The sequence below is a fragment of the Fukomys damarensis genome, unplaced genomic scaffold, assembly GCF_012274545.1.
Source record: "Fukomys damarensis isolate Sample0158 unplaced genomic scaffold, DMR_v1.0_HiC HiC_scaffold_19, whole genome shotgun sequence".
Taxonomy (NCBI): Eukaryota; Metazoa; Chordata; class Mammalia; order Rodentia; family Bathyergidae; genus Fukomys; species Fukomys damarensis.
Window position 1 is genome coordinate 61,285,804 of NW_022900931.1, and position 26,315 is coordinate 61,312,118.

The 26,315-nt window shown below is 51.7% G+C and overlaps 2 protein-coding genes across 2 annotated transcripts in view; both read right to left on the bottom strand.

The window, feature by feature from the left end:
* Window positions 1–47: 47 nt before the first annotated feature.
* On the bottom strand, window positions 48–3,867 carry Lypd3 (LY6/PLAUR domain containing 3). The gene is made up of 5 exons (XM_010623276.3): window positions 3,744–3,867; window positions 3,016–3,147; window positions 2,147–2,317; window positions 1,808–1,969; window positions 48–1,011 (listed from the first exon to the last, which is right to left on the bottom strand). The coding sequence occupies exons 1-5, from the start codon at window positions 3,826–3,828 to the stop codon at window positions 506–508; spliced, it is 1,056 nt and encodes a 351-aa protein (XP_010621578.1). The 5' UTR covers window positions 3,829–3,867; the 3' UTR covers window positions 48–505.
* Window positions 3,868–10,283: 6,416 nt separating this feature from the next.
* Window positions 10,284–26,315, bottom strand: part of Phldb3 (pleckstrin homology like domain family B member 3) — a gene marked incomplete at its 5' end in the record, with an annotated part of 17,414 nt that continues 1,382 nt past the window's right edge. Inside the window, 12 exons of the mRNA XM_010623371.1 lie at window positions 10,284–10,711; window positions 12,157–12,242; window positions 12,803–13,022; window positions 15,312–15,368; window positions 15,490–15,577; window positions 15,656–15,746; window positions 15,919–16,018; window positions 21,739–21,852; window positions 22,219–22,305; window positions 22,470–22,580; window positions 24,289–24,450; window positions 24,625–24,765. Of these exons, the coding sequence (XP_010621673.1) occupies window positions 10,577–10,711; window positions 12,157–12,242; window positions 12,803–13,022; window positions 15,312–15,368; window positions 15,490–15,577; window positions 15,656–15,746; window positions 15,919–16,018; window positions 21,739–21,852; window positions 22,219–22,305; window positions 22,470–22,580; window positions 24,289–24,450; window positions 24,625–24,765 (1,392 nt within the window). The remainder of the gene's footprint in view (window positions 10,712–12,156; window positions 12,243–12,802; window positions 13,023–15,311; window positions 15,369–15,489; window positions 15,578–15,655; window positions 15,747–15,918; window positions 16,019–21,738; window positions 21,853–22,218; window positions 22,306–22,469; window positions 22,581–24,288; window positions 24,451–24,624; window positions 24,766–26,315) is intronic.

Sequence of the window (26,315 nt, forward strand, 5' to 3'; positions counted from 1 at the left end):
AAAGTACCATACAAAGCAATTAAATCTTTATTGAAGTCTTTCTGTGCCAGAAACTGGCCACACAGAGGCGAAAGACACAGTCCCTGCCCTGGAGGAGCTCACAGTCTAGTAACAAGACAGAAGACATGAAGGTTCCCACAGAGACACAGCGGCCATTGCTGTCCCACCTCCCACATTCCTGCCTGGCCTTGGGGAAGTGAACAGGAAGCTTCTTTTCTTCCACCCTCCCTGGGGCAGTGGACTTCTCCCACTCTGTCCTGGGCACCATGAGAGGGGTGCAACTGCTATCTCAAGAAGCTAGAACACCCCAGCAGTATATATACAACAGTAACTTTTATTTCCCAAAGCCGCAAACCAGTGCAGCAGAAGCTGGGGAATACTGGGGACATCAGAAGAAGAGGGGCTGGGCCAGCCCAGTCCAGTTATGGGAAGCAGAAGTAATGGGAAGAGTTGGTACCCAGGGCCAGGGAAGTAGGGTGAGAAGGAAGTTTTCAGGTGGAAAAGCTCATAGGAGGGTGCCCCCAGCCACAGCCAGCAGAAGAGCTGCCAGCGCAGCCCCAGGAGCTGCAGAGCCCTTACTTGAGGGTGTCGTGGGCCAACCTTTTGAAGGGTACTGCCCCACATTACTTCGGTCCTGGTGGCCGGCCGCACCTCCAACCAACCTTGACTCATCTTTCTGGGAGGCACTGGGTTGGACTTCATGGGGGAGAGTCTGGCTGGTTGGGGTTGGGGTGGGTTTGGTGGTAGAGGTGAGGGTAGTTGGGGCTGGGGTAGAAGCAATGACAGAGGTAGTTGGAGCTGGGGTGGTATGAGCTGGAGTGGTTGGAGGGGGCAGGAGGACAAGGTGTGGGATTCGTGGGGAGAAGTAGGTCTTGTTGTGGAGGTCTGAGTTACAGCGGGATCCCTGGCAGCAGGAGCCACTGAGTGTGAACCCGGGGCCCGTCACCCCATCTCGGGTACACAACTCATCCTGGACACAGCCCCGGACAGGCAAGGACACAGTCACATTAGCTGCAGGAGGGAGAAACAGAGAGGTCAGCGGCTGGATAGAGGAGGTGGGCACAGCCAGAATGAGGCACAGGGACATCTGGAGCAGGGCATGATCAGAGGACCCAAAAATAGGACAGAAGGGCTCGACACCCAATGATGAAAACAATCTCAGATCTGATCCCACCCTGCCAAATGGGGTCCCACTGTGTGTGGCACACCGGGGGCCACATTTTCACAGTGCTTTCAGAGGAATAATGTGTACCTTGAACTACAAGTCTACCTTGAAACAAAGGGTTAGACTACAATACACACCTCTCCTAGGACCAAAGAACAGAATGAGCTTCCCCTGGGTCCCCCTCACCATCCCACACCCAACCCATCTCTATCAAAATTTAGTCTTCGAGCCAGAACTACAGCTCCCATAGAACCCCACGCATGGGATGGGCGGAATAGCTTATCCCCCCCACCCCCTTCTGAAGTAGGGGCCAGGAAGCTGACCTCATCTGCCTAATACTCTGGGTCAGGGGAGCAACCCTGAGCTTCAAAGGTTCAGAACCATATTTCCCACACTACGTGAGCAGAAGGTTAGAAGCTCAAACACATTTCCCACTGCATGTTCTCCCGTTCTGCATTTGCCATCTCCCTCTATGAAAACGCACGCCCCCCACTTTTTTGTAGGATAACAGCATCCCTATCACCAAGTTATGGTTATGGGACTGCATTTCCCGTGATGCTCCAATCACAGTTCCCAGAATGCGTCAGAGGTGGAGGACTCAACAACCCCACGCCACCACCCAGAGCGCTGGGGCTCGCTCACCTGCGGTCAAGGTGACGTTGCCGTCAAAGCAGCCCTTGTAGACTCGGTCACTGGCGTTGTAGCAGCTCACGACGGGCGGCACAGTACCCTGACACTTCTCGTGGCTCAGCCCCACGCAGCTGTAGCACTCGGCGCCGTTGGGCTTGTTCGCGGTCTCGTTGCCTGCAGGGGAGCCTCGAGTCAGAAAAGGGTTCGCTGGTATGGGCGTGGCCATCGCCGTCTTGACGACGCCCCTACTCCTAGTCCCGCCCCCAGCCCCGCCTCCCGGGACTGTGCAATGAAGCCCCACCCGCTGTTTTCAGCTCCTGGTAGCCGCCCCACCGCCCCCGACCCACGGACCTGCGGGGTTGAGCCCTCGCGAGGTGAGGTTGAGCTTGGCGTTGCAGCGGTCCTGAGCGCACTGCTGCAGCTGGATGAAGGCCAGGAGCCCGTGGAGGTCCAGTCCGCGGTCGTTCTTGCCGGGGAGTCCCGAGCCGCAGCCTCTCACTGCCACCGAGAACTGCCCGTGAACTGCGGAGAGGGAGGGGGCGGGTCAGGGGCGGGGCCTCGAACGCCAGGACCCCCGGGGGTGGGCAGTCTGGGGGCGACCGGCAGGGGCCTCCCTAGATGGCAGAGGAGAGGACGGCGGAGGGCGGGGCGGGGTCCTGGAGACCAGAGCCCCAAGGAACAGACGGCCACCAGATTCGAAGGGGAGGCCAGCAGTGGGGCGAGGACCACGCACTGCCTAGGGGTCAGAGCTGCAGAAAGCAGCAGGAGGACTAGCGAGAGAATGAAGAGAAAGGCGCAGGGCCCGAGAGGAGTGACCTGGGAGAAGGGGTCCCTTAGCCGATTCTGTGGGGGTGGGATTGTAGAGGACGGACTGGCCATCGGGGGCCTCCGCAGAGGGCATCAGAAGGGCTGAGCCTTGGGCACCCAGAGATCCGTCTTAGAATATTCTCTACGAAGATTCGCTTCAGGATAGCAGGGTTGGGGCGGCGGGGCGGTTTGCAGGACCCAAATGGAAAAGGTGGCCTCGTCCCAGACCCGCATGGTCCCAGGGCCTCACAACTCTCAGCCGCCCCCATCCCTGTCATCCCCTAGAAGGAGGGGCCAGGCTGTGCTGGAGAGTCCTGGTCAGGATGAATAGGAGGGACAGGCCGAGTTAAAGGGGTGTGGCCCGGCTGAAGGAGCCCGAAGAGGGTGCGCAAGGACCCCAGGGTCGCACTCACTGGTCTCCACCGCCCCCACGGTCTCCGTGCAGACGTCCACACCCGGCGCGCACTTCACCGTCTTCATCTTCCGTGCAGAGCACCCGTCGTCCGCTTTCTGCACACAGCTGTAGCACTCCAGGGCCTGCGCTCCTGAGGGTGTGGGGTGGAACAGAACTGAGCTGTACGTCCTCCCACAGAGGGGAGAGAGCCCTTCCCACGCCCTCATCCCTCTGTCCCCTGCATGAGACGATCCTACTGCGCAGCCTTTCCCGGGGCAGCAGCGGAGGAAACCTTCCCACACATCTGGGCCACGGGGTAACTCGACCCTTGTTCTGCACGCCACCTGTGCCTACAGCGGGAGCGTCCTTCCCACAGCTCCACAGGCCCCAGGAAGAGGATCCCTGACGTGATGCCCCTCGTGCCAGGGTAGGAGCGATAGGTTCCCACGGTCTCTGCTCAGGGTTGGAGAAATTTTCCCACAGCCAGCGGTACTGAGGATCCCTTCCACTGTGCCCTCTGAGCTGGGCGGAGGACCCTTCCCACAACACCTTTCTGTTCAAGAGGAGAGGACCCTCATGGCCCCTCTGCCCAGGGCAGGGAAACTCTTGCCACAGCCTGCCTGTACCCAGGATGGAGACCTTTCCCCGCAGGCCTGTTGCTGGTGCTGAGCCTCCCCTAGTAGGGGGGGGGTCCTCCTCCCTCAGAGCCCCTACTCTACCTCCAAGACTTTTCAGTGGCAGACCCACCTTCACGAAGTAGCAGCGACAACAGTAGGAGCCAGCCTGTGGTCCAGATCGCCACCCAGACACCTGCTTTCCTGGCGGAGACCATGGCTCCGTCCTGCTCCCTCGGCGTCCCCCCTGGGTGTGCCGCCTCCCAACCGGGGCCCTCTTACCTGAGTCCTGGATGAGTAACCTACCCTGGGGCAACCCTGGCCTTGCCCAACCGGGCCAAGTCAGCGTCCGTTGTGGGGTGCGTGGGCACGCCCCTAGGTGCCTCACCCACAGGGAGAGCGGCTGCAGTCCTAAGCAGCTGCCACGGAGGGAAAGGGCAGAAGTTGAGGTTCCCTCACATTCTCTGAGAGAAAGTCCGTGTTTGGGAACGGGGAGAAATGGAGCTCCAGGAGAGGCAGGAGCTATTCAGCATCAGCATTCACTATCCAACGAGCAAGGACACTCGCTTTGATCTGGGAGATGTGGGAGAGTAGGAGAACGGATGCCTCTCCTCTTCAAACGAGCTGCCCCAGTCTGATGTGGGAGACACAGGTGAACTAATCGTGCCCGCTTCTTTATTATGGAGACCCGGGCAACAAAGATGTGTAGGGAGGGATGGAGTCTAGCAGCGGGCCTGGTTTTCCTGAGGAAGACCCGAAACGTGACCTCAGCCACGAAGTTCTGAGAAGTCAAATGGAGCAGGTGGGAAAAGCACTCTATAAGCGGCTCATAGGAAGAGGGAGTGATGGGACGTAGCACTGGCCCTTCACAGGGAGGAGCGCAGTGTCCGGAGCTCAGAGGGCTGCCTGAAACCAACTGAACCCTATAGGTATTGTTTTTCTACTCACAGAAGGGTAGGAACTGAGGTGGAAGAGTCAGGCAGCTCTGAGAGGAGATTTGGATTAATTCTGAGAAAGGCGGAGAATGTCTGAGAGGCTCCACATCGGCTGGGGAAACCAACCTGTAGAGAGAAATCAGACCAGGGCTGCCTCGGTAGGGCCCTTGCCCCTGAAGGAGCATAGAGGAGCCCCGTTCTCTGTGTAAGGAGGTAGTTACTCGTGTGCACACATCGGTGCAGAGTCACAGAGCTGCACCAATATGCCCTTCACTGCATTCTGATGTTCAATAAACACAAAGAAAGCCAGGCATGGTAGTGCATGCCTGTGACCTTAGCAGCTACTCTGCAGGCTGAAGCAGGAGGATCAGAAGTTTGAGGCCAGGCAGGGCAATTTAAGATTCTGTCTCAAATAAAATAAAAGCGCTGGGTAGGTAGCTTAGTGGCAGATGCTTGCCTAACATGTGCAAGGCCCTGCCTTCAATCCTGAGTACCTACCCCGACTCACGCACACAAAGGGAAAGGGGCAACCATGGCCTCTGTGTAAAAGAAGGAAAAGGAGGCCAGAGGGAGTGAGGAGCCCAATAAGGGAGCCAGCTTCCCCTGAGAGTCTGAAGTTGGCTTGGCCCTCACAGAAGGGCTGTGGGGTTCTCCTGTCCATAACCTCACAGAACACCAATGTAGGCCAAGGTCACAATTACTGTGAACGATCAAGACAAGAATCAGAATCACTCCGTGACCGTGTCTGAGCACAGAGACAAGATCATCGGGCAAACCACAAAATGACTAAATATCCCCATATTTTAGCTAATCTAAGTGACTGTTTATATTAATATATTAGTATAAATTATGACTTGAATCTTGCTTTCTCTTGCTTCATAAATAAGATTTTTAAAAACATCCAACCATTAGCATAACCCCTACTGTGTGATCCAATCTAGAGTGAAGCCTAAATTCCTTCAGTTGCCTCCAAAGTGACCACACTTCCGTCCAAATCTTAAATCCTTTTTAATGCCCTCTTACTGGAACACCTCATGCATCCTCCATGGTGTATGTTCTCCCTCATCGCAGGAACAAAGCCGACTTGGCAAGGCAAGAGATATTACTTGGCCTAGCATAGTGGCAAAAGGATCCAAAATATTTGAGGAAGAAGCCCAGCAGGAATACCTGAGGGATCAGAAGAGAGACAGAAAGCCAGATAGGGAGGCAGAAACCTATAATCCTAGCACTCTGGGAGGCTGAGGCAGGAGGTTCACAAGTTTGAGCCCAGCCTTGGCAACTTGGTGAGTTAGCAAGAGCTGGTCTCAAAGTCCAAAATAAATAGGGCTGGGAATGCAGCTCAATGTGAAAACCCCGAGTTCAATCCTGAGTTCAATCCCCAATATTATACCACCAAAAATAAAATAAAAAAGGAGGGAAGAGGCAGTGGGAGGTTTCTAAGAGCATTTGGGATAGCTGGAAACCACATCCTGACAGTGATAACAACGACAACAAAAGTAACAGTAACAATGTCTGAGTATCCAATATTTACTCTGTATCAGAAACTCTTCTAAACACAAGCATTCAATGCCCCTTTAATCCTCACCTTTAAGATAAATGTGTCTGAGGTCATTTACTGAACACCCACTCTGTGCCTCCTCTCTGACCAGTATGACAGCTCCACAAAGGGAGGACTTCGCCCATTTCACAGATGAGGAAACTGAGGCTGGGAGAGGTTTGGAAGTGACTTGGAACCTGGGGCTGTCTCCAAAGACCTCTACTGCTGCTTATTAGGGTGGGAGCCTGATCTTCAACCTAAGATGATATTTTGCAGTGACCCTCAGTTTTGGAGCCAGCCAGACTTGGGTGTCCATCCCAACTCCGCTACTGACTTGCAGTGTGACTTTGGACAAGTGGCTCCCATTCCTTGATGTTCAGCATCCTTCTCTACAGACAGAAACAGTGACCAAAGCATTCTTATTCATCCTTCTTCGTGTCCTGCTGGCTCTTTCCCATCCTTTGCACACAACAACCCCATGAGAGATTTTTAAGGATAGTCGATTTACAAGTGGGGGCATTGAGGTAGAGAAAGGTTGAATGACTTGCCCAGGGTCACATGGCTAGGAAGGGATGGAGGCAGTGTTCAAACCGAGGCAGTGTGGCTTGAGAACGGCAGATAGGTGTGTGGATACACTGGTTACCAGCTGTGAAACCTTGACACTCCCTTGGGCTCTGCGCACCTTAGTGTCCACATCTATGAAATGGAGCCCCTACCACTACCCACCTCCTAAGAATGCCGTGGGGATTAACATGAAATATATGTGAAATGCTGCATAGGGGGCTTGGTTGTAGGTATTATTAGTATTGCTAACAGCAAGTTAAGTTGATTATTATTAGTTATTATTAGCCCCCACATCTTGAGTCCCAGCTACAAGCTAAACAAGGTGCACATGAGCAACCTCTTCTTGATTCCCAATGCAGGGTAGAGAGAAGCAACTATTTCACCCAAGAGGAAACCAAGACCGAGAGAGGAAGGTGTTTGATCAATTTCACACAGCAAGGGAAGCACCCAAGTCGGGTCCACTTGGCTGGCTCGCTGTTCAATGGCAGGAAAAATAGTGGCTGTGGAAAATAGTGTCCCCAGATTCTGTTGGCACCCTGCTCCCCAACAATGACAGGCACCTCAGTCACCGAGGTGGGGTCCCCTGGCATCCTGCTGTGGCTCAGAGAGAGAAAGTGATGACTTCTTGTGAGGTCATCCAGCCCTGGCCCCTGCCTTCCAGTCTTGGAATCCCAGCTCCTCTTCTGGTTGGCTGTGTGACCCTGCACAAGTGTCTTCACCTCTCTGAGGCTCCAGGGTGTCCTTTTAATAACGGAGGGGCTGTCTTTCATGGTGGAGTGAGTCAGTGGAATTGGACAGTGGAAAAGTCTGGAATTGGACAGGCTGAAATTTCATCCCGAGTCTAATTCAGTCTCCCTCTCTGATCTTCAGCTGCCTCCTTTGATAGTTAAGTCTGAAAATCCCTACATCCTGAGGAACAGAAGGAGAGCCCAGGCGAGGTGATAATGCTATTGCAGTATTGTGTGCTTGAGAGCAGGAGGCCCTGCCTGTCCCAGGGGCCCAGAAGCGTGGGAGAGTTTCAGGGAGGGACCACAACTGGCCTGACCTGAAGAACTAGCGTCTTGCAAGGGAGTGGGACCCAGGGAGGGGAGCCTCCTCTTGCTCAGGCCTGCCCGGCTCCTGGGTTGCTGACCCGCACCTGGCCCAGGACCAGAGACCAGTGGGAGTTCTGAATGCATGGCCTCCATTTAGGGCTGTTGCCTGCCCAGCCTCTTCCAGATCCTCTCTGCAGACTGTACTACCGGGAAATTCTCAAATCTGGTTCCCAAGTAGATCAACAGGGGAGGTGGCCCCAGGGTTGGAGGTCAAGCTTGGGCCTCAGACAAGCCCGAGGCCACGTCAAGGCCGGCACAGGCCAGGCTCTGACCTCAGCCACACCCTCTGGGTCACACTGTCTGGGAGGTATCAAGGGAGGGGTGGGCAGAACCAGCTGTATAATTTGGGGGACCCACTGCAAAATAAAAATACGTGAACATAGTTCAAAAGGCAAGAATGTGTAAAGATTCTAAACTATGAAGTGTTTGTTTTTTCAACCTCGATGTCTCTCCTAACTCCTCATGGTGTTTAACGCCACATTCCCTTGGGCATATGGACACTCGCGGGGACAGCACAGACCCACATAGGAGGCCATCTGACTACCTGGTTGCCGGATTCTCCTTCCAGCCTCTACTGCTACCAAGCTGCACTTCAAGATGCCACGGAGGAAAAACGGAAACAAAGTCTTTGTAAATAGGGAAGGGTAGAAGGGGTGAAGGGAGGGCAGGGGAATGGGGAAAAAATAAGAACCAAGGTACATCATGTAAAAATACAAGATCCCAATGGTGAGTGTAACTGTACTGTATACCTAAAAAGTACCAATGAACTTAATGAAACAAAATTTAAAAAAAAAGATGCCACTTGTCACGAAGGCCCACCCTAATTTCCCCATGCCTGTGTCCAGGCCCCTGTCAGAGGCAGAGGGTGACAGCGGGTCATGAGGCAAGGACAAGACGGGGAAGGGAGACTTAATCTGTGCTGGGGAGGTGGGAGGCAGTGGGTGGGATCGCTAATGACCTAGGGCTCCAATCCCCCATCACACGCCACTGACACAAATTCAGAGGTAAAACTAAGCCTCTCCAAGCTGGCTGCATCGGCGCATGCTTGTAATCTCGGCACTCTGGGAGGCTAAGGCAGGAGGATGGAGAGTTCGAGCCCAGCCTGGGCAGTTTGGCAAGACTGTCTTAACAAGACTGTCTCAAAACATTTTAAAAGAGCAGGGGATGCAGCTCAGTGTGGAGGCCCTGGGTTCAATTCCCAGTATCACAACCCAAGGGCAGGGATCTCACAAGCATGGGAAGCTGCTGATTGCCCAGAGTAAGAGGGCTGGTGCTGGGGCTGGGGCACGAACTCACACTAGGGTCCCGGAGGAGGTGGGGATTCTATGTCCGCATTCCCAGGACTCAAGAGCGCTAGGATCTTCAAGGGAACTGTTAGGGGGAAGGAAAGAGCTGGCTCCAGAGAAACAGCCTAGTGTGCTCAGGTGGGGTACCAGGGGACTGTACAGCCAGAAGAGCAGGCACCTGACCCATCCTGGGAGCCAAGGAAGTTTCCCTCAGGAGGGAACAGTCTAGACGAGACTTCAAAGATGAAGTCAGCCAAAGAGCTGCCTTATTCACAGCGGTCTCCAGCCTTCCCAATCACTTCCTTGCTAACTCGTTCAAACATCAGACAATCCCTCAATACCTAAGCTGCCCTATCTAAGCCCTCTGTCCTCAGTAGTGACAGAGACACCCCCAGTCCCACCTCCTGGAACTCCCAGTGCAGAGGGAGAGACAGACACCTCAGCAGGGCCCAGTAGAGAGGAACAGACAGGCTCATCCGCAGCAGCGATGGCCTAAGGCAGTTGAGGACGAGATGGGAGACACTCAGGGTAGAGTCACCGCCCAGAGGGGGCACCTGATTCAGCCAGGACAATCAGACAGGGCTTTCTGGTGAAGGAAACACTCCAACACAAGGTAAAGGGCTGAAACGAGATGGGCAGGAGTGTGGAGAAGGGCTTAAACAAAGAGGTGACAAGGACGCCTCTTCTTTCTTTTTCACTTTCGTGGAGAGATTTGCCCTACGGCGCTGGGGGCTCAGAAGTCACCTGAGGCGCCCTGGCTGTCCTCGCGGATCGCGGAGCACCCCTTCTATAAGGCACACAGACCATCACCAGTGACAAGCCGGGGTGCTCAGGGATAGGCTGGGGAAGGCTCCAAAGGAGGTGCCTGGCCCAGGCAGGAGAGTCCGGGAGGACTTCCTAGAGGAAAGGGCTTGCTGAACTAAGACCTGAGCAATGAGGAACTGGCTGGTTAAAGAAAGGACAGAGGGACAAAGACGCGCGAAGGCCTGGAGGAAGGGCGCCCAGTTCACAGAAATTGCCAACAGGCCAGTCAGGCCAGAAAATTTAAAAAAAGCAAAACCCTAAGGACATGTCTCCCACCCCCACACCCGTCTTCGAGCCAAGACCTTAGTTTCGAAGGTCTTCATTCCTAAAGAGAAAACCGGCTGTGGAACGCGTGGCTCCCAGAGGTACCCTTGGCTCGGAGGTCCTGCCTAGGGGCTGAACCACCCGCCCACACACACACCTGGGCTGGAAACCACAGCAACAACTCTTGCTTTCCACCATGTTTAATTCGGTATCACACACAGGAGGACCAATAAATAGTTTCTTCCAACCCCGAACTCTTCCTCTTGCCCCAGGCAGTGCTTCTGGTGATCGGGCGTCTGGAAAAAGGCACCTGCAGCCCAGAACCTGTGGCTCAGACCAGCTGAGCCGCAGCGGCTGTAGCGTTCTCTAAAGAGGGCTAAGGGGTGGGCCCAGGTATAGCCGGCAGTGGGCGGGGCCTAGAAACAACGCCGCGTGCGTGGGTGGGCGGGGCCTCTCTAGACGTCCCAGGTGGGCGGGCCCGCTCAAAGGGCGTGGTTCTCATCAGCTGCAGTCACGATGACGTCCATCCAAATGCGCATGGCCTCAGGGCTCGGGGCCACCATGTAGAAAAGGCGTTCATAGGTTTTGACACAGAATGTCAGGCGGGGGTTGGGGCTCTGGAATAAACAGAGAAGAGGGTAGTTAGGGGTATACAAGACACAGCCTATGTTCGAATCCCCGCCTTGCTATTTGTTTTGGTTTTGCTTTTGGTACTGGGGATCGAACTCAGGTCCTTAAGCTTGCAAGGCAGCGATTTAAATCCTCAGTTCTCCCAGTCTTGGTATTCACAAGCTGAGTGCCAGTGGACAGCTTATTAATACTGAATTTCAGTTTCCCCATCTGTCTTCCTACTCTCATTGGGTTAAGAGGATCACTTGAATTAACACAAGAAAACGCTATAGAGTGGTATTATTAAATTGGGAATAAAAGGAATTTAACAAGAGGATCAGTGTCCCCTTCCCTCGGCCTTACTTTCTAAGAAATATAGGCATTCTTATTTTATATTAGAAATACAGGGGCCCAGGGATTTAGTTCAGTGGTTCTGCCACCTGCCTTGGGAGTGCAAGGTCCCAAGTTCAATCCCTGGTACCGAAAAGAAAAAAAAAACAAGCATTGGCCTATCATGGTGGTGGATGCCTATAATCCCAGCACTCAGGAGGATGAGGCAGCAGGATTAAGGCAAGTTCAAGGCCAGCCTGCACTACATAGTGAGACCCTGTACCAAAACAAACAAAAATACAGGTATTTAGTGCTCCTTTGGCAGCACATATACAAAAATACCTAATAGACACTAATAAAAATGTATTTTTGAAAGCTCCACCTCCCCACAAAATCTAGATCCCCTGGTTTGTGACTGGAGAAGGTATCTAGAAACCATTAACTGAGTACCTCCTTGCTAAACCCACAATCTCTTACACCCCTTATGTTTTTAACCCTGAGAGAATGGGTTGAAATATACCCGTTCTGCAGATAAGAAAACTAAGGCTGGAGAAGAAAAGTCATTTTCCTGATGTTAACCCGCTGAGAATCCAGTTTAAACTTTAAAAATCCATGGTTGGCTCCCTCTCTACAGAGAACTCTCAACATTGTATCTGTTGCCAAGATTTAAATTTTTGGCACTGCACTTTTATAAAGGAAAAATAAATTGCACGCCACGGGGCTCATTCCCGTTTGGTCAAAAGCCGAGCAATGACAGTTTCATTTAGACGATCCCATCTCTTCCCAGCTTGGCATCAGAGTTGAACAACTTTTTCATTTTCCTCTCTTTCTTCCAGCGCTGAGGATCGAACCTAGGGCCGATGCTTGCTAAGCACACACTTTACCACTGCACTACACTTCGGGCAGAGTTTGTCACATTCTTGCTTGAAATGTTTTTGTCCAAGAAAATTAATAGTGATTGAGAGCCAGAGTTTGAGCTCTTCATTTGGATCCGTGCAGCACCAGGAGCTGTTGGCCTCTTGTGCTGGACAGCGAGGCCCCTGCAGTACTGGGTGTGGGTGGCTTTCCCCAGGATGAGCCAAAGAAGCAGACAGGAGGACGGAGGCTCGGGGCAGGGCTTTACCTTGAAGGCGCTTCGCAAGTGGTCATAGTAGACTTCCTCGATGGCCTGGAAGTAGATGACACCTTTGAGCTTGGTCTGTTCCTTATCTGGAGGAGGAAGATGAGGGAAAAATACCGAGAGGTCTGTCTGTCTGTCTGAGGTCCGAGTCATTGGGCTCAAGAGGAACATGGTGCCGCTGTCTGAAGGTCCGTGAAGTACCAGGGATGGGACACGAGTGGAGGTCGAGATTGGGCAAACCGGGGCTGGGTCCGGGCGCTGGAGTCCCAGGCCCCCGACCAAGGGGAGGAAGCCAAGGAGGGCTCCGAACCACTGAGTCCCCTACAGAGGGAGGTGGAGTCCCAGGCTACTAGAGTTGGGGTGGGAGCATCTCAGGAAAATGGGGTCTAGGAGACAGAACTGCACTACCTGGATATCATGGAGGAGGCTATGGGTCTGATTGTGGGGGGCTTAAGGGAAAAGGGGCGGGGGAGCTGGACTCCTGAGCCCCAGGAAAGAGGGCTGGACCCAAATTCCTGGGTGCAGGAAAAGGAGCTACAGGCCCCAACTCCTGAATTCTGCGGGAGGGTTAAAGTGGGGTCGAGGACTCCCCCAAGCCCAGGTTCGGGAAAGGCATCTGGGATGCCCCAGGGGCCCAGGATGGGGTTACCCGCGTAGTAGGCCAGGCGGCGGGCCTGGCGGTCAAAGCAGAACCATCGCTTCCTCCAGGTCTTGATGCGGCCGCCCATCTTCACCAGGGGTCCGCGACAGCAGCCCCCGGACACCCGCACGTGCGGGCAGCTTTCGGGGCTGTGGCCCCAGCGCTCCAGATGCTGCCGGAGATCCAAGATGTGCGGGGCCGCAGGGCAGGGTGGGGATGCGGGCGGGGCCTGCGGGGGAGAAAGGGCCCCTGAGGTAGGGGCTGGTGGGGGCTGCAGCCTGGATCCCTCCCGCCCTCCATGGCAGAGGGTGAAAAATGCTTCCGGGGCTTTGTGAGCACCGACTCCTTGACCCATAGGACAGTGGTGCTGAGCCCCATTTTACAGATGAGTAAACTGAGGATGAGACCAAAGTCCACCCGAAGTCACACACTTCTTCTAGATGGCAGCGCTAGAGCGCACCCCCAGATATTCCAGACTCCAGAACTCATCCTGAAACCCCAGGTATGTATCAGAGAAAGGGCCATGGATGGGGGCAGGCTCCCCAAATTGGGGCCCCTGTGCCACTCTGTGAAGTTGGGACCAAATAGTAAGTGATCCATACATGAACTTGGTTTGTATGATTATTGTTTTCACTACAATCAAATTAGAAATTATTATCTTGTGCTAAGCACTTTCTACGTATAAGATCTGCTCCCTCGAGCCAGGAGTAAGTACTATATATCGGTCCCTATTTTACAGAAGTGGACACCAAGACTCAGAAAGGTTACATCTCTAGATCTAAGTCACACAGCCAAAGCTGACCCAGCCAGCATTCATGAGGCAGAGACCTGATGAGATGACAGGTGGTCATAAAGGGAAAAGGAGAAGACGGAAGCCATTGAAAATATCTACTGTTTGTTAGAGCCACAGCCAGCGGCCAGCACGATGCCTTCTATTCTTTCTGAATAACACATCACCAAGGTCAAACTGAGCCGTAGGGCAGCGCACCTTAAACCAATTCCGGCAAGCAAAACCCCTGTGAATGTGCACGGATGGGATGTGGTACTGAGGACTGAACTTTCAGCCACACTGAGCTACATCCTCAGCTTTTTTAATTATTTTTTTCTGAGACAAGGTCTTACTAAGTTACTCAGGCTGGGCTCAAATTTGTGGTCCTCCTGCCTCAGCCTCCCAGAGTGCTAGGATTACAGGCGTGCACCACCATGCTGAGCTCCCCTATGGATTTTTCTTTTTTTTTAATGCAGACTGTGTCAGTCACTCCAGAGTAGGGCTTGGAGTAGAGGTGCGGCTCTGCGTGGGAGAGAGGTTCCGGTGGGTTAGGAACACAGATGCTGTGGATCCATCAACCGCACTCTGAGTACAAGGGGGGCTTAGAGTCCTAAAGTGAGAGCAGAGCAAGAAGGGCTGAAAAATAGGTCAGATATATTAGCTGAGACAAAAGAGGGGAAGGAGGCCGTGGGGAAGGACCTGGGGCCCAGGAAGGGAAGGCTGGGTTTACAAACCACCCAGGAGAGCCTGGCGTCTAACAAGGGCACCTGTTCATTCACGCAGTAACCCCGGCACCGCCACCAAGCGCAGAAGCCCCCACTGTGTGTCAGGCACTGGACCACGAGGGCCTTATTATCTCTCCAAGGCCACGCTTTTCCTCATCTGGCAGATGAGCAAAAGGAGGCATCAGGCGAGCAGCGGCTCACTAGGTCACCCACTTAGGACATGGCAGAGCTGAGCTGAGCCCCAGTCTAGGTGCCCAGGGACAGGCGTGGGATTCGCAACTCCATCCCTCCCTGGCTGTATCACCTCCCCGGAATCCCTACGGCTCTGCCAGCCTCCACCCCCCACCTACCCACCCCCGCACTGAGACTCGGGGTTCAAACCCCTGGCGCCCCAGCAGCGGTAGGAAGTCAGCTCAGAGCCCAGGCACTCGGCTTCCAGCCCCTCCTCTGGCGCGTGCTCACTTGCACCGAAGACACGCAGGCCTGGGTGAGGCTACAGTGCACGGAGGGGACCTGTTTAATAAATCATGGTGCCACAAAGCAGGGGAAACCGCTCCCATGTAGCAGTGCTTCATTTTTAATGAGGTCAAGCTCACCCCTAACAACCCAGAAGGCTCCGCTGCCTTTCCCACTTTATCTGGCTCCCCACTCTAACAGCATTTGTTACGCTGTTCATTTTACTTATTCATGTTGTTTCTGTCTATGGTCCCCACTAAACATCAGCTTCCGGGAGGGCAGGGCTCTTTATTAGGGTCAAGGCCGTAACCCAGGGCCTAGAACACAGTGGGTGCTCAATATTAAAAAAACCCAAAAAAACTAAGAACAATGAAGGACAGAAAGTTACCCAAGGACATGCTGTTCATCAGATGACTGAACTGAAGTGGGAACAGAAATCCGACCCTTAAGTTCCCCTTCCCTTCCCAAGCCCCTGATGCTTTTTTCTAGCATTGGAGGAAAGAGTGAGCCCTAAGAAAGGAGCAAATGCACAGGGAGAGAAGGCAGAGAGGGCAGAGGCGGGACTGACCATGATAGCAGGAGCAGCTGGTCCTGCGGAAACTTCCGTGGTCCTTTCCCGCCCCTCCTGTGGATTTAGGGTGAAGGAATTAATGACATGGGATGAAGATTGGGGTCTGGACCCCGAGTCTGGGGGAGGAGGGCGGTCAGGGTGTTCCCTCCCTAGGGTGGAAGGGCTGGGGTCTCACCCTGGCCTGGCGCAGCCGCTCCCTCTCCGCCACAGCCTGCTGCAGGAGCTGTTCCATGCGGGCGATGTCGGGGTGGAGGACCCGGCAGCTGGGCAGAGAGAACAAAGGTGGGCGTGTTACCGTGGCCGGGCCTCTTCCTCCCGGCGCCTTCTCCCCGACATCTCACCCATTGCTAGGGCCACAGTTCAGCAGCTGATAGAGGGGGTGTCTTCCAGAGGCCCCCGCTGCGGACGCCAGCGCCGAGGCCTCAAGGGCTCCTGGGGAGAGGGGACAAGGTGAGGAGGCGGGGACACTTCAGCCAAGCCCCCCAGCCCTCCTCCCCACCCCCACCCACCCCGGGTCGGACCCCTAAGCCGAGTTCCCCATCCTCCACAGCAGGTGGGTGGAGATAGGGCCGGAGGGTAGGTGGGGAAGGGGAGGCATCCTCACCGGTACAGTGGAGAGACACAGGCCGTGCCGATCCCCTCTGGCTCGCCCTCTCTCCCCGTTTCCGGGACAGGCTTCCGGTCCTCTGGAGCCCAATGGAGCCCTGAAAACACACGAGATCGAGATCGGAGCCCTCGGGGATGATCCCGCTCCCTGGAGAGTCAGAGGCTGCCAAGTACAACCACCACCCAAGTGGCACAGGCCCAAAACCCGACTGTCACGTGGTGCTGTGTGAAAGAAGCCAGCTGCGACTACATAGCCTACTACACATTTATGCTAAGTGGCCAGGGTAGGCAGATTCTATTAATAGACAGGAAGTAGAATAGTGCCTGCCCGCAGCCAAGGTGGGGGCATGGAGGGGTGATGGCTAAGGGGTGCAGAAGTACTTTGGGACTAAGAAAAATATTCTAGAATTGATTGCGATGCTGGTTTCTACAACTCTAAACATACTAAAATGCACTGGGTAGGGGTGCAACTCAATGGCTGAGTGTTTGGTGTTCGATCCTAGGTTCCATTCCCAGCACCAGATGGATATAAACAGATAGATAATAGATTAAATAGATGGATAGATGGCACTTTAAATCAATGGATTGTAGTATACATTAAATATATCTCAATAAAACTGTTCTTTTGTTTGTTTGTTTGATCTAAATGTTCTCAGACAATGAGGGGGTATTTCACTGGAGGAAGCCGAATGGGCTCTGCTGTCCCTCCTTTTTTCCTTCTTTCTTCCATCCTAACTTCCTTCCTTCCTTTCTTGCAGTGTGAGGAATGAGCCCAGGACCCACACTGCTAGCACTGCACCATACCCCCAGGCCAGGACTTTTTTTTAAAACTGAAATGACAGCTGCATCCTGGCATGGTGGTGCATGACTGTAATCCCAGTAATCTGAGAGGCTGAGGCAGGAAGATATTTAGCCTAGCCTAGATATTTAGTGACTTAGTGAGACTCTATCTCAAAATTTTTAAAAAGTGTAAAAGAGGACTGAGGATGTAGCTCAGTGCAAAACACCTGCATTCAATCTTCAGAAAACACAAAAACAAAAAAAGGACAAATGCATAAACCATCGAAGCCCAAATTCTACTCCTAATAACTGATTCTTTTGATGGACAACCCCTGACGTGTGAAAGAACAAGGCTCTTCCCTGAAGTGCCCCAGTGCCAACCAAGGCCTAGAGGTCACCTCGAGCCCCTCAGAGCAGGGCATGGCAAATGCACCACGGCCCCACCTCACAGCAGAAAACTCCACAGCATGTGCAGGCGGAGACAGCTCTTTCCACACAGGCAGGACATGATCTCCAAGACAACCATGTACAGTACACAGCTGGGCAAGAGCAACTGCACCCACGCAGGACATCCAGGAAGACAAGAGGAAACTGATGACCCACCTGCCTCCGGGAGGTGAGCCAGGTGGAAAGGGACCAATAGCAACATCCTCATATACCCCTGGAATTTCCAACTAGGGGGAACACTAGCTTTTAAAAAATCATTGAACATGATAACTGACTGCAACCTGTGTTCCTGGACCAGAAGAAAAGTTTATGTTGGAAAAATTACTAGTGGGACAATCTGTAAAATAGGAATAATGCTGGGCATGGTGGTGCACACCTGTAATCCCAGAATCTGGGAGGCCGAGGCAGGAGGATCGCCGTAAGTCCAAGGCCAGCCTGGACTACACAGTGAGTTCAAGGCCAGGCTGAACTACATAGGGATTGCTTCAATGTGAGTTTCTTGAATTTGATCATTGAACTGTGGTTATATAAAAGAATGGTCTTCACTTTAGGCTACAACTTTACAACTATTTAGGGACAAATACACAGTTCAGAAAACAAAAATACATTGGGTGGAGGGCATGTTATGTATGGAGAGAGAATAATAAAGTGAACGTCAATTTAAGAGTACTTTTTAAAAGACACAAACTTTAAAGAAAATATAAGTCAAGCCTGGTAGCTTATGTCTATAATCCCAGCTACTCAAGAGGATCACAATTTCAAGACCAGCCCAAGCAATTTAGCAAAACCCTGGCTTAAAGTAAAAGATAAGAAAAGGGCTGGAGGTGTAGCTCACTGGTAGAGCAACTATTATTCATAAGCTCCTGGGTTCAAGTCCTAATACCACAAAAATTAAACAAATAAATAAATGAAATGTAAAAATAAGAAAAAGAAAAGGAGAGTAATAAATAAAAAATAAAATATATTTTTCCACTCATGGTGCTGGGAAATCAAAGCCAAGTGCTGCACATGCTACATATATGTCCTACCTCTGTGCCACATCCCTGCCCCTGAAATCATGTTTCAAAGACAAAATAGCAACATTTCTTCATGAGTAATAGAGGATAAAAGGACCAGTTGTAACAAGCTGGGCGTGGTAGTGCACACCTGTAATCCCAGCACTTGGCAGGCTGAGGCAGGAGGATCGATCGCTGTGAGTTCGAGACCAGCCTGGGCTACATAGTGAGTTCCAGGTCAGTCTCAACTACATAGGGAGACCCTGTTTGAAAAAAAAAAAAAAAAAAAAAAAAAAAAGCTAAATCTTAGAAACAGCCCAAATGCCCATCAACTGATGAGTGGATAAAGAAGATGTGTGGGTTTTTTAATATATTGGAGTATTACTCTGCCATAAAGGATAAGCTTGGGCTGGGGATTTAGCTCAGTGGTACTGCTACCTGTCTTGCAAGTGCAAGGTGCTGAGTTTGATCCCTGACATCAAAAGGAAAAAAAAAAAAAGGATGAGCTTGAGATATTTTTGCTAAATGGATGTATCTTGAGATCTTACTCTTCAGTGAAATAAATTGGATACACATGTTTAAATATTGAACTGTTTCTCTGGTGTGAGAAACCAAAAATGTAAATAAGGACGAAAATGTAAAATAGATAATGGTAAAGGAAAAGAAAATGTTCAAATGAGAAGAGGAACAAGGGAGGGGGGAAGAGGAAAGAAAAGAAGGGACAAGGAGCAAAAGAGAATAGAAGGAAAAAATGGAAACAAAGCTTTTTTAAATAAGAAGGAAAGGGTTAAAGAGAGGAGAGGGGGATGGGGAAAAAAAGGAGAAGCAGGATATGTCCTGTACAAGTACAAATTCCCTACAAAGAACGTTATCATTATGTGCATCTAAAATGTACCAATAGGAGCCAGGGCTTTAGCTCAGCAGCACCATGTCTCCATCCTGGCAAGTGCACGGTCCTGTGTTTGATCCCCCGTACCGAATAAAATAAAATGCACCAATAAAAATTTTAAATGAAAAAAAAAAAAAGCCAAGATTGATCAAGAGCTTATTATGTGCCTGTTTATTGTGGCCCTTTGTAACCACGGGTGCCACATTCACGGATTCAACGCACTACAGCCCAAAAATATTCAAGAAAACTGCATTTGTGCTGAACACACATACAGACTTTCCTCTTGTCAGGAGTCCCTGTGCGGTGCAGCAGGACAACTGTTTACACAGCATTCCTGCTGTTGGGTCCAAGAAGTCATCTAAAGACGATTTAACACATACAGGAGAATCTACACTGGTTGACACACAAACACCACACCATGTCATTCACGGAAGGGACTTGAGCTCCTTGAATACCGGTGTGTGAAAGGTTCCCGGAGCCAGTCCCCAGTAGATCCCAGGGGACAACTGCCTTGGCACTCTGAAAGCTCCTGTAAGCACCTAAAAACCCCTAGGACTGCGGAAGTGATAGCTCCACTGCATAGAAACCAAAGCACCAGTGCTTCCCATCAGTCTTTGCTTCCTCCTGCCAACGTCACCTCCAGCCAATGCTGTAGACACTGCACTAAGCGAACCCACAGACTGAATAGGATCAACCTATGTGCACATTACAGGAAGTGAAGAACCATCCGAGAGACAAAGGTAGCATCAGGAATTGCTCTTTTAGCCAGGTGTGGTAGCACAGGCCTGTAATCTCAGCTACTCAGGAGGCTGAAGCAGGAGGGCCACAAGTTTCACACTAGCCTGAACAACTCAATGAGACCCTGTCTCAAAAAATATAAAAAAGTGGGGATGTAGCTCGGTGGTAGAGCACTCCTGGATCAATAATATCAATCAATCAATCAATCAAAAACAGGCCAGCCATGGTGGCATACACCTGTAATTCCAGCATCCTGTGAGGCTGAGACAGGAGGATCCTAGTTTCAAGCCAAACCTCGGCAACTTAGCAAGACTGTCTCAAAAATAAAAAATTTTAAAAGGGCTGGAGATATGGCTCAGTGTAAAGGCCCTGGGTTCAACCTCTACTACCAAATAATAAATAAGTCAACCAACAGCTAATATACACTCTGTAACAGACATCCCTTCCCAATACTAATGAGCTGTGAGTGGCACATGCTTCTTGCCTTCCTTAATTTGGCTCTACTGTTTTATATCAGGAGTCACACCAAAGTGACTCAAATGGGCATGTGAGGTAGCAGAGTTGGGCCAGTGTCACACTCCTTTGCTAACGGCTGTCACCGAGGCCTAAGTCCTGGTCTGTGGAGTGGCAGGGCCCTGCTGAGTTCCATGAAGCTGAGGTCAGCGTGACCCAGTTAAAACCCTTTCCCCTGAATTATGGCTTCTCACTGACCCGATGAGTTGCTTGCTAATTGCACCCAGTCCCAGTACTGGTTTCTTCTATCCTAGCAAGATAAGCAGTGCCGACTTCCTGACAGCCCTGCCTGGCACCATCATGCCAGGAGTTCAGTACTATTTACTAGATGCCTTCAAAGCACACCCTGCTCCCTATTCCTTCCCATGATTGTATTCAATAAATAGTGGACGTGGTTAGGGGCCTTTGTCTTTGCTGCCATCAGCAGGACTGACCAGGACCCAAGGCTCAGCTCCTACACTCTGAGTCTCATTTCTGTCTATTCTTGAATTTGCCTTGTGCTGTAGTGGCTCACAGGAGGCCAGGACCCACGGCAGAGGTTCTGACAATGCCCCCTTCCCCATTCCCTAAAATACACTTTTGGTGGGGAAAAAAGTCTCATATGGTATAATGAGAGCTACCAATGTGTAAATGCTCACTCACTACAGGCCTCTGCAAGAGAAACAGACTTTTTTATGTGATAGTCACCCTTACTTCTTCATACACGGCACCCTGGTATTTTCTACTTTCTTTCATTAAAAAAATACTGTGCAGCATCTGAGATTGGGGTCTAACTCAGTAGTAGACCAATTATCTCACATTCTAGGCATTGGATTTGAATCCCAGGGCCACAGGGGGAAAAAATGAGTTTGATGTTCAATGTTCAATGAGGATTTAAACCATTAAAAAAATGGGCTCCAGATTTGGGAGGTGGGTTGCTTGCTTGGCTTTGTTTCTGTTGCATTGCTACAGACTAAACCTAGGGTCTTGCCCATGTTAGGCCAGCACTGTACCACTGAGCTATTCCCACAGCCCAAGGGGTCCTCATTTTAGGGCATTTTGGGAGGATCAAATACAAGTAGTGGCACTGCTTCTGGAGGTGGCCAAGGGACCCATATATGTGAGGACAGGAGACGTTACCAATAGACTCTGTTTGGTCACTCTTTAAACGCACTCCTGTTGACAATTTAGCTCAGTGGCACCACGCCTGCCTTGCAAGGGCAAGGTCCTGAGTTTGATCCCTGGTACCAAAACTAAATAAATAAATAAAATGTACTCCTGAGCACACGTGTTCCCACCTTGCCAGAGAGTAGTGGGGTGTTTGGCAGAAGAAAGGAAAAAACTTAAACTTGAGTCATGGAATAAGCCCTGGTGAGCCTTCCTGGTCTCCCCCACCCCCAGGCAAAGCCCCAGTAAATGGCTCTGTCCTCGGCCCTCCCACCCCATACATGGGCACTCAGAGGCAGCAGTCAGGCACCTGCAGGGAGCTGTGGACAGAAAGGAGGCAGGAAGAGGCAGAGGCGGCGGCAGGGTGGACGGAGGGGTCCCGCAACACCACCAGCTGGCGGTCTGTCTTCTGGGTGAACAGCAGCTGGGGAGAGGGGACAAAGGTTAAGGAGAAACAAAGGACTACAGAGAAACCACTCATTTCCACAAGTTCTGACCCAGCCTCCATTTTTCAGACGGAAAAAACAAAGGTCTGGTTACATGGGGGTCAGAATATCAGACTGTGATCTTTAATGTCCAGTCTCCCAAGGCGAGGGCTGTGTGCAAAACTGCTGCTTCCCTGAGAAGGAACAGCTGGGGCCTGAACTCCTGCGTACTAAGGATAAAAGATATCAGGGGTCTTCAGGAGGAGGAGCTGGGGGCCTGGATCCCCGGGTCTGAGGTAGGAGGCTGGGCCTGGACCCCCAGGTCTGAGGGAGGAGTGTCTGATAGGTGCTCAAAATCCCCATACCTTAGTGTGTGCTTGCTTGGACTCAGAGAAATCCCCACCAAATGCTCCCTGAAGGCAGCGACTAAGCTCCAGCAGCCGGCTCCGTTCCTAGGGGACGACATCATGGCTACCACATCTCAGAGTCAGAACAGGCTGTCTCCATAGCTTGCCTGTTGCTGGGAAACATCTCAGGTGTGGGAAGATGACAGGAGGCCAGCGGAAGCGAGGACTCAGACAGGTCCCTAAGGACAGGTCTCCCGGGGCAGACTCACCTGTGTCAGGGCCTGGAGGGCCTCCTCCTTCTTCCGGCTTAGCTCCCAGCTCTCGGCTGCCATCTGCTCCCCCAGAGACTTCAGCTGCTCCTCCAAGACCTGGATCTGGCGCTGCAGAGCACCCCTGCCTGGTTACTTAGCTGCCCCGGGCCCCAGCCTCTCACTGAAACCGGAAGATCTGAGTATCCACGGCCAAGGACCCTGACTTAATCTCCCCAGTGTCCTCTTCTCTTTGGGAGATCTAAACAAGATCTAGGGTGGGTGGAGGGGACGGAGAATCTGATGTACAGGCAGAGGCTGAGGGGGACAGAGACCCAGAGGTCATCAAGAACAGAAAGAAAGGGACCACCAGTGAGACAAAACAGAGCAGGCCCAGAGTGCAGCAGCCAGGACAGATCTAACACAGAGATGTGGACAAACTGCAGAGAAAGGAGACAAGGTGAAAACAAAATAGAAATAGACAGACAGAAACTATCTGAGACAAAGGGAAAGTGTAGCTGGGCGTGGTGGCGCACGCCTGTAATCCTAGCACTCGGGAGGCTGAGGCAGGAGGATCGCTGTGAGTTCAAGACCAGCCTGGCTACATAGTGAGTTCCAGATCAGTCTCAACTACATAGTGAGACCCTGCCTCAAAAAAAAAAGAAAGAAAGAAAAAAGAAATAAAAAGAAAGGGAAAAGAGAGGGACAGGAAAAAGATACAAAAGGAAAAGTGAAGGAAGTCTAGTCCTCACCAAAGCTTTCCAATCCCAAAGGGTATGGTGAATCATGGCCCTTTTTCACACAGGCCTTGTCAGGGCCTTGAGAGGGAGGCACAAATAAAGGACCAGTGGGTACATCTGTTTTGGATAAAGGCTTGAGAGGCACGAGAGGCATGAGTGAGGCAGCGAAACCTGAAGAGGTTTATCAGACATTTTTTGTTTAAGGACTGAGTTCTGTTCCTGCTACTAGGTCATACAATATTCAGAAAAAAGAATGGTCAAAGGAAATTCCAACTTGTTGACTTGCTTTTATTTGCATAACTCTTACATGCAGTGCTGTAATGTACAACAGAACATAAAACTATAACACCGTATTGTACTGTACAATCAGCAAAAACAACAGCACTGCACACCAAGGTGTATGGTATATTGTACAAAAAAAAGACACTGAAGCTCTAGAAACAAGATGTACAGAACTGTACAAAAAAAAGGCAGGTCATAGGTCTGGGCCGAAGAGTCATTAAACAGGTCATAAACGAGCAGCACCTACATTTCAGCTCTACCCTTTGTGAACTAAGTGACCTTGGGAAAGACTGTGTGAGCACCCCATAGCACCCGAACCATTCGTTTATTGCAATTCTGGGGACTGAATCAAGAGCCTTTCCCGGGTGACATCGCCAGGACCTCCCCGCTTTTATTTGAGACAGGGTCTCACTAAGTCACCTGGGCTAGTCTCAAACTTGGAACCCTCCTGTCTCAGCCTGGGATTGCAGGAGTGTGCCACCATGCCCAACTGTTCCCTCATTTTCTTTCTTTTTTTTTTGGTTTTTTGAGACAGGGTCTCACTATGTAGTTGAGACTGACCTGGAACTCACTATGTAGCCGAGGCTGGTCTCAACTCACAGCGATCCTCCTGTCTCAGCCTCCCAGAGTGCTGGGATTAAAGGCGTGCAACCACCACGCCCCCGGCTATTCCCTCATTTTCATAGAGGAACAAAAGAACAGGACTCACCCCATAGGTTTGCTATTTAATGAATGCATACTCACAAAGTGATTAAAACCATGTCTGGCACAGTGTCAAAGAGCAGAGGACAGAGGCAGGGCTAATTGCTGAGACTCACCTTGTGCTGAGCCACACTGGCCTGAAGCTCCTGGACCCTGGGGTCTGGTGCTTGAGCCCCAGGGCTCTCCTGATCCTCCTCCTCTTGCCGGCTCTCCCGCTCCAATTGCTGGAATTCCAGGTCCTCATAGGCACGCTGGGCCACCTCCAGCTGTTCCCTTAGCTGGGGACAGGGACACCAAAAGGCTGGAGGCCTGGACCCCCTGGGGCCCCGGGAAGCAGTCACCTGAAGCTAGAACTCCTAGGTCTAAGGGAAGAGGGCTGCGGCCTGCACTCCTGGGCCTGAGGGAGGAGAGGCCTGAAAGCAGACCCCTGGGCAGATGCTGAGGGCTCTCACCTCCTGCACCTGCTGCAGAAGCTGCTCATGCTGGTCCTCTGGCTGCAAGTCCAGCTGTCCTTGGGCCTCTGTGAGCCTCTGGTGAAGACTCTCCACGCGTTCCCGTTCCCGGCATAGTCGCTGCTGCTCCTGAAACATCAATTAGGCTCTCAGCCTCAGCCTGAAGGCCAGCCCTGGGCGTCAGCTTGTGGAAAGCAGGGACCCCTAGCTATGTGGTTCACTCTTGTACAGGCCTAGGCCAGAGCAGACACCAAGTAAACGGGCTTTTAGGAAATGAGTGAAGGAAGCTGGGTGTGATAGTGCACGCCTGTAATTCCAGCACTCTGGAGGCTGAGGCAGGAGGATCACTGCCAGTTCAAGGCCAGCCTGGGCTACATAATGAGTTCAAGGCCAGCCTAAACTATATGGTGAGACACTATCTCAAAAAAAAAGAAAACAAAAGAAGAAATGAGTGAAGGTATTAATGCGAAATGTGTTGTGCTAATACTGGGTTCCCAGAAGTGGGCCAGACCCAGGCCCTGCTCAAAAGCGGGGGACACAGCCAGTTAATACCCAGGATAATCACCACCCCAAAACACAGAGAGGTGGGAGCGTGAAGCAGGGAACAATTTCTGCTTCCGGGATGTGGGCTTCAGGTGAGCCTCAGAAACCAGGGAGGAGGGCTGGGGCCACAGATTTCTGGGTCTGGTCTAAGGGAGGAAGGAGTACCCAGGAGCCAGAATCAGGGGAAGCAGGGCATGTAGAGCTCAGGCTCTTTGACTGTAAATGAGGGCTTGGGACCAGCCCCAGGAAACTCCATAGCCCACATGCCTGACAAGACTGATCCAATTGCAAAATCTCCATTTTCCAACCTATAATGATCACCTCCCAGCAGTGCCCACGGGCAGATGTTAAAATCTTTAGACAAAGGTTCTTAAGTGGAGATCAGGGAGGCCTGAACTTGCACAGACGATGTCCCCAAAGGCCCAAGCACATCAGATTCAGTCTTGCAGCCAAAGGGCCACCTGCTTGCGGAAACAGAGGTCACCGCCGCCAGTCACACAGGCAGGCAAACCGGCCACATCTTGCCGCCGAGACCGAAGATTTGGTTTCTCCAACAAATAGCATGCAGCAGACAGAGTGGGTGAGACCCACTACTCACAAGGAACACACACGTGAGACACATTAACCAAGCACAACTCATGGCCTTCCCTGGACCTAATTCACACAAGCCATCTAATTCTTTGGAGGGATGGGGGTTGGTTTTACGAAGGTTTTTTTAATTGTTGTTTTGTTGTTGTTGCTGTTTGAGAATAGGTCATCCTGTGTAGTTCATACTGGCCTTGAACTCACTAAATAGCCCCAGCCCAGTACTCCACCTAATTCTTAAAGCCAGATAGTGAAGGATGAGGGGTCACATGCCTGTAATCTTATCTACTCAGGAGGCTGAGGCAAGAGGATGGGAAGTTTGAGCCCAGCCTGGGCAAAGTTAGACCTTACCTCAAAATAATAATAATAATAATTAATAATAATAATAATAAAAGGGCTGGGGGTGTGACTCATCACTCCTTGGATTCAGTTCTCAGCACCACAAAACAAGAAGAGAAGTTCTCACTTGCAAATGGTACAGACAAGTTATCCCAACGCGCCAAGGCGTCGTCTCTCACCCTCTCCCAGCGCCGCCTTGGGGAGCGGGGGTTCCCGGGTACCAG

Bases quoted from the DNA above. Each gene is read 5' to 3' on its own strand.
- Lypd3 (XM_010623276.3), bottom strand. From the start codon at position 3,828: ATGGTCTCCGCCAGGAAAGCAGGTGTCTGGGTGGCGATCTGGACCACA. The intron at 3,148-3,743 runs GTGGGTCTGCCA...CCACACCCTCAG, and splicing joins GTCGCTGCTACTTCGTGAAG to GAGCGCAGGCCCTGGAGTGC. The intron at 1,012-1,807 runs GTGAGCGAGCCC...TCCCTCCTGCAG, and splicing joins CAACGTCACCTTGACCGCAG to CTAATGTGACTGTGTCCTTG.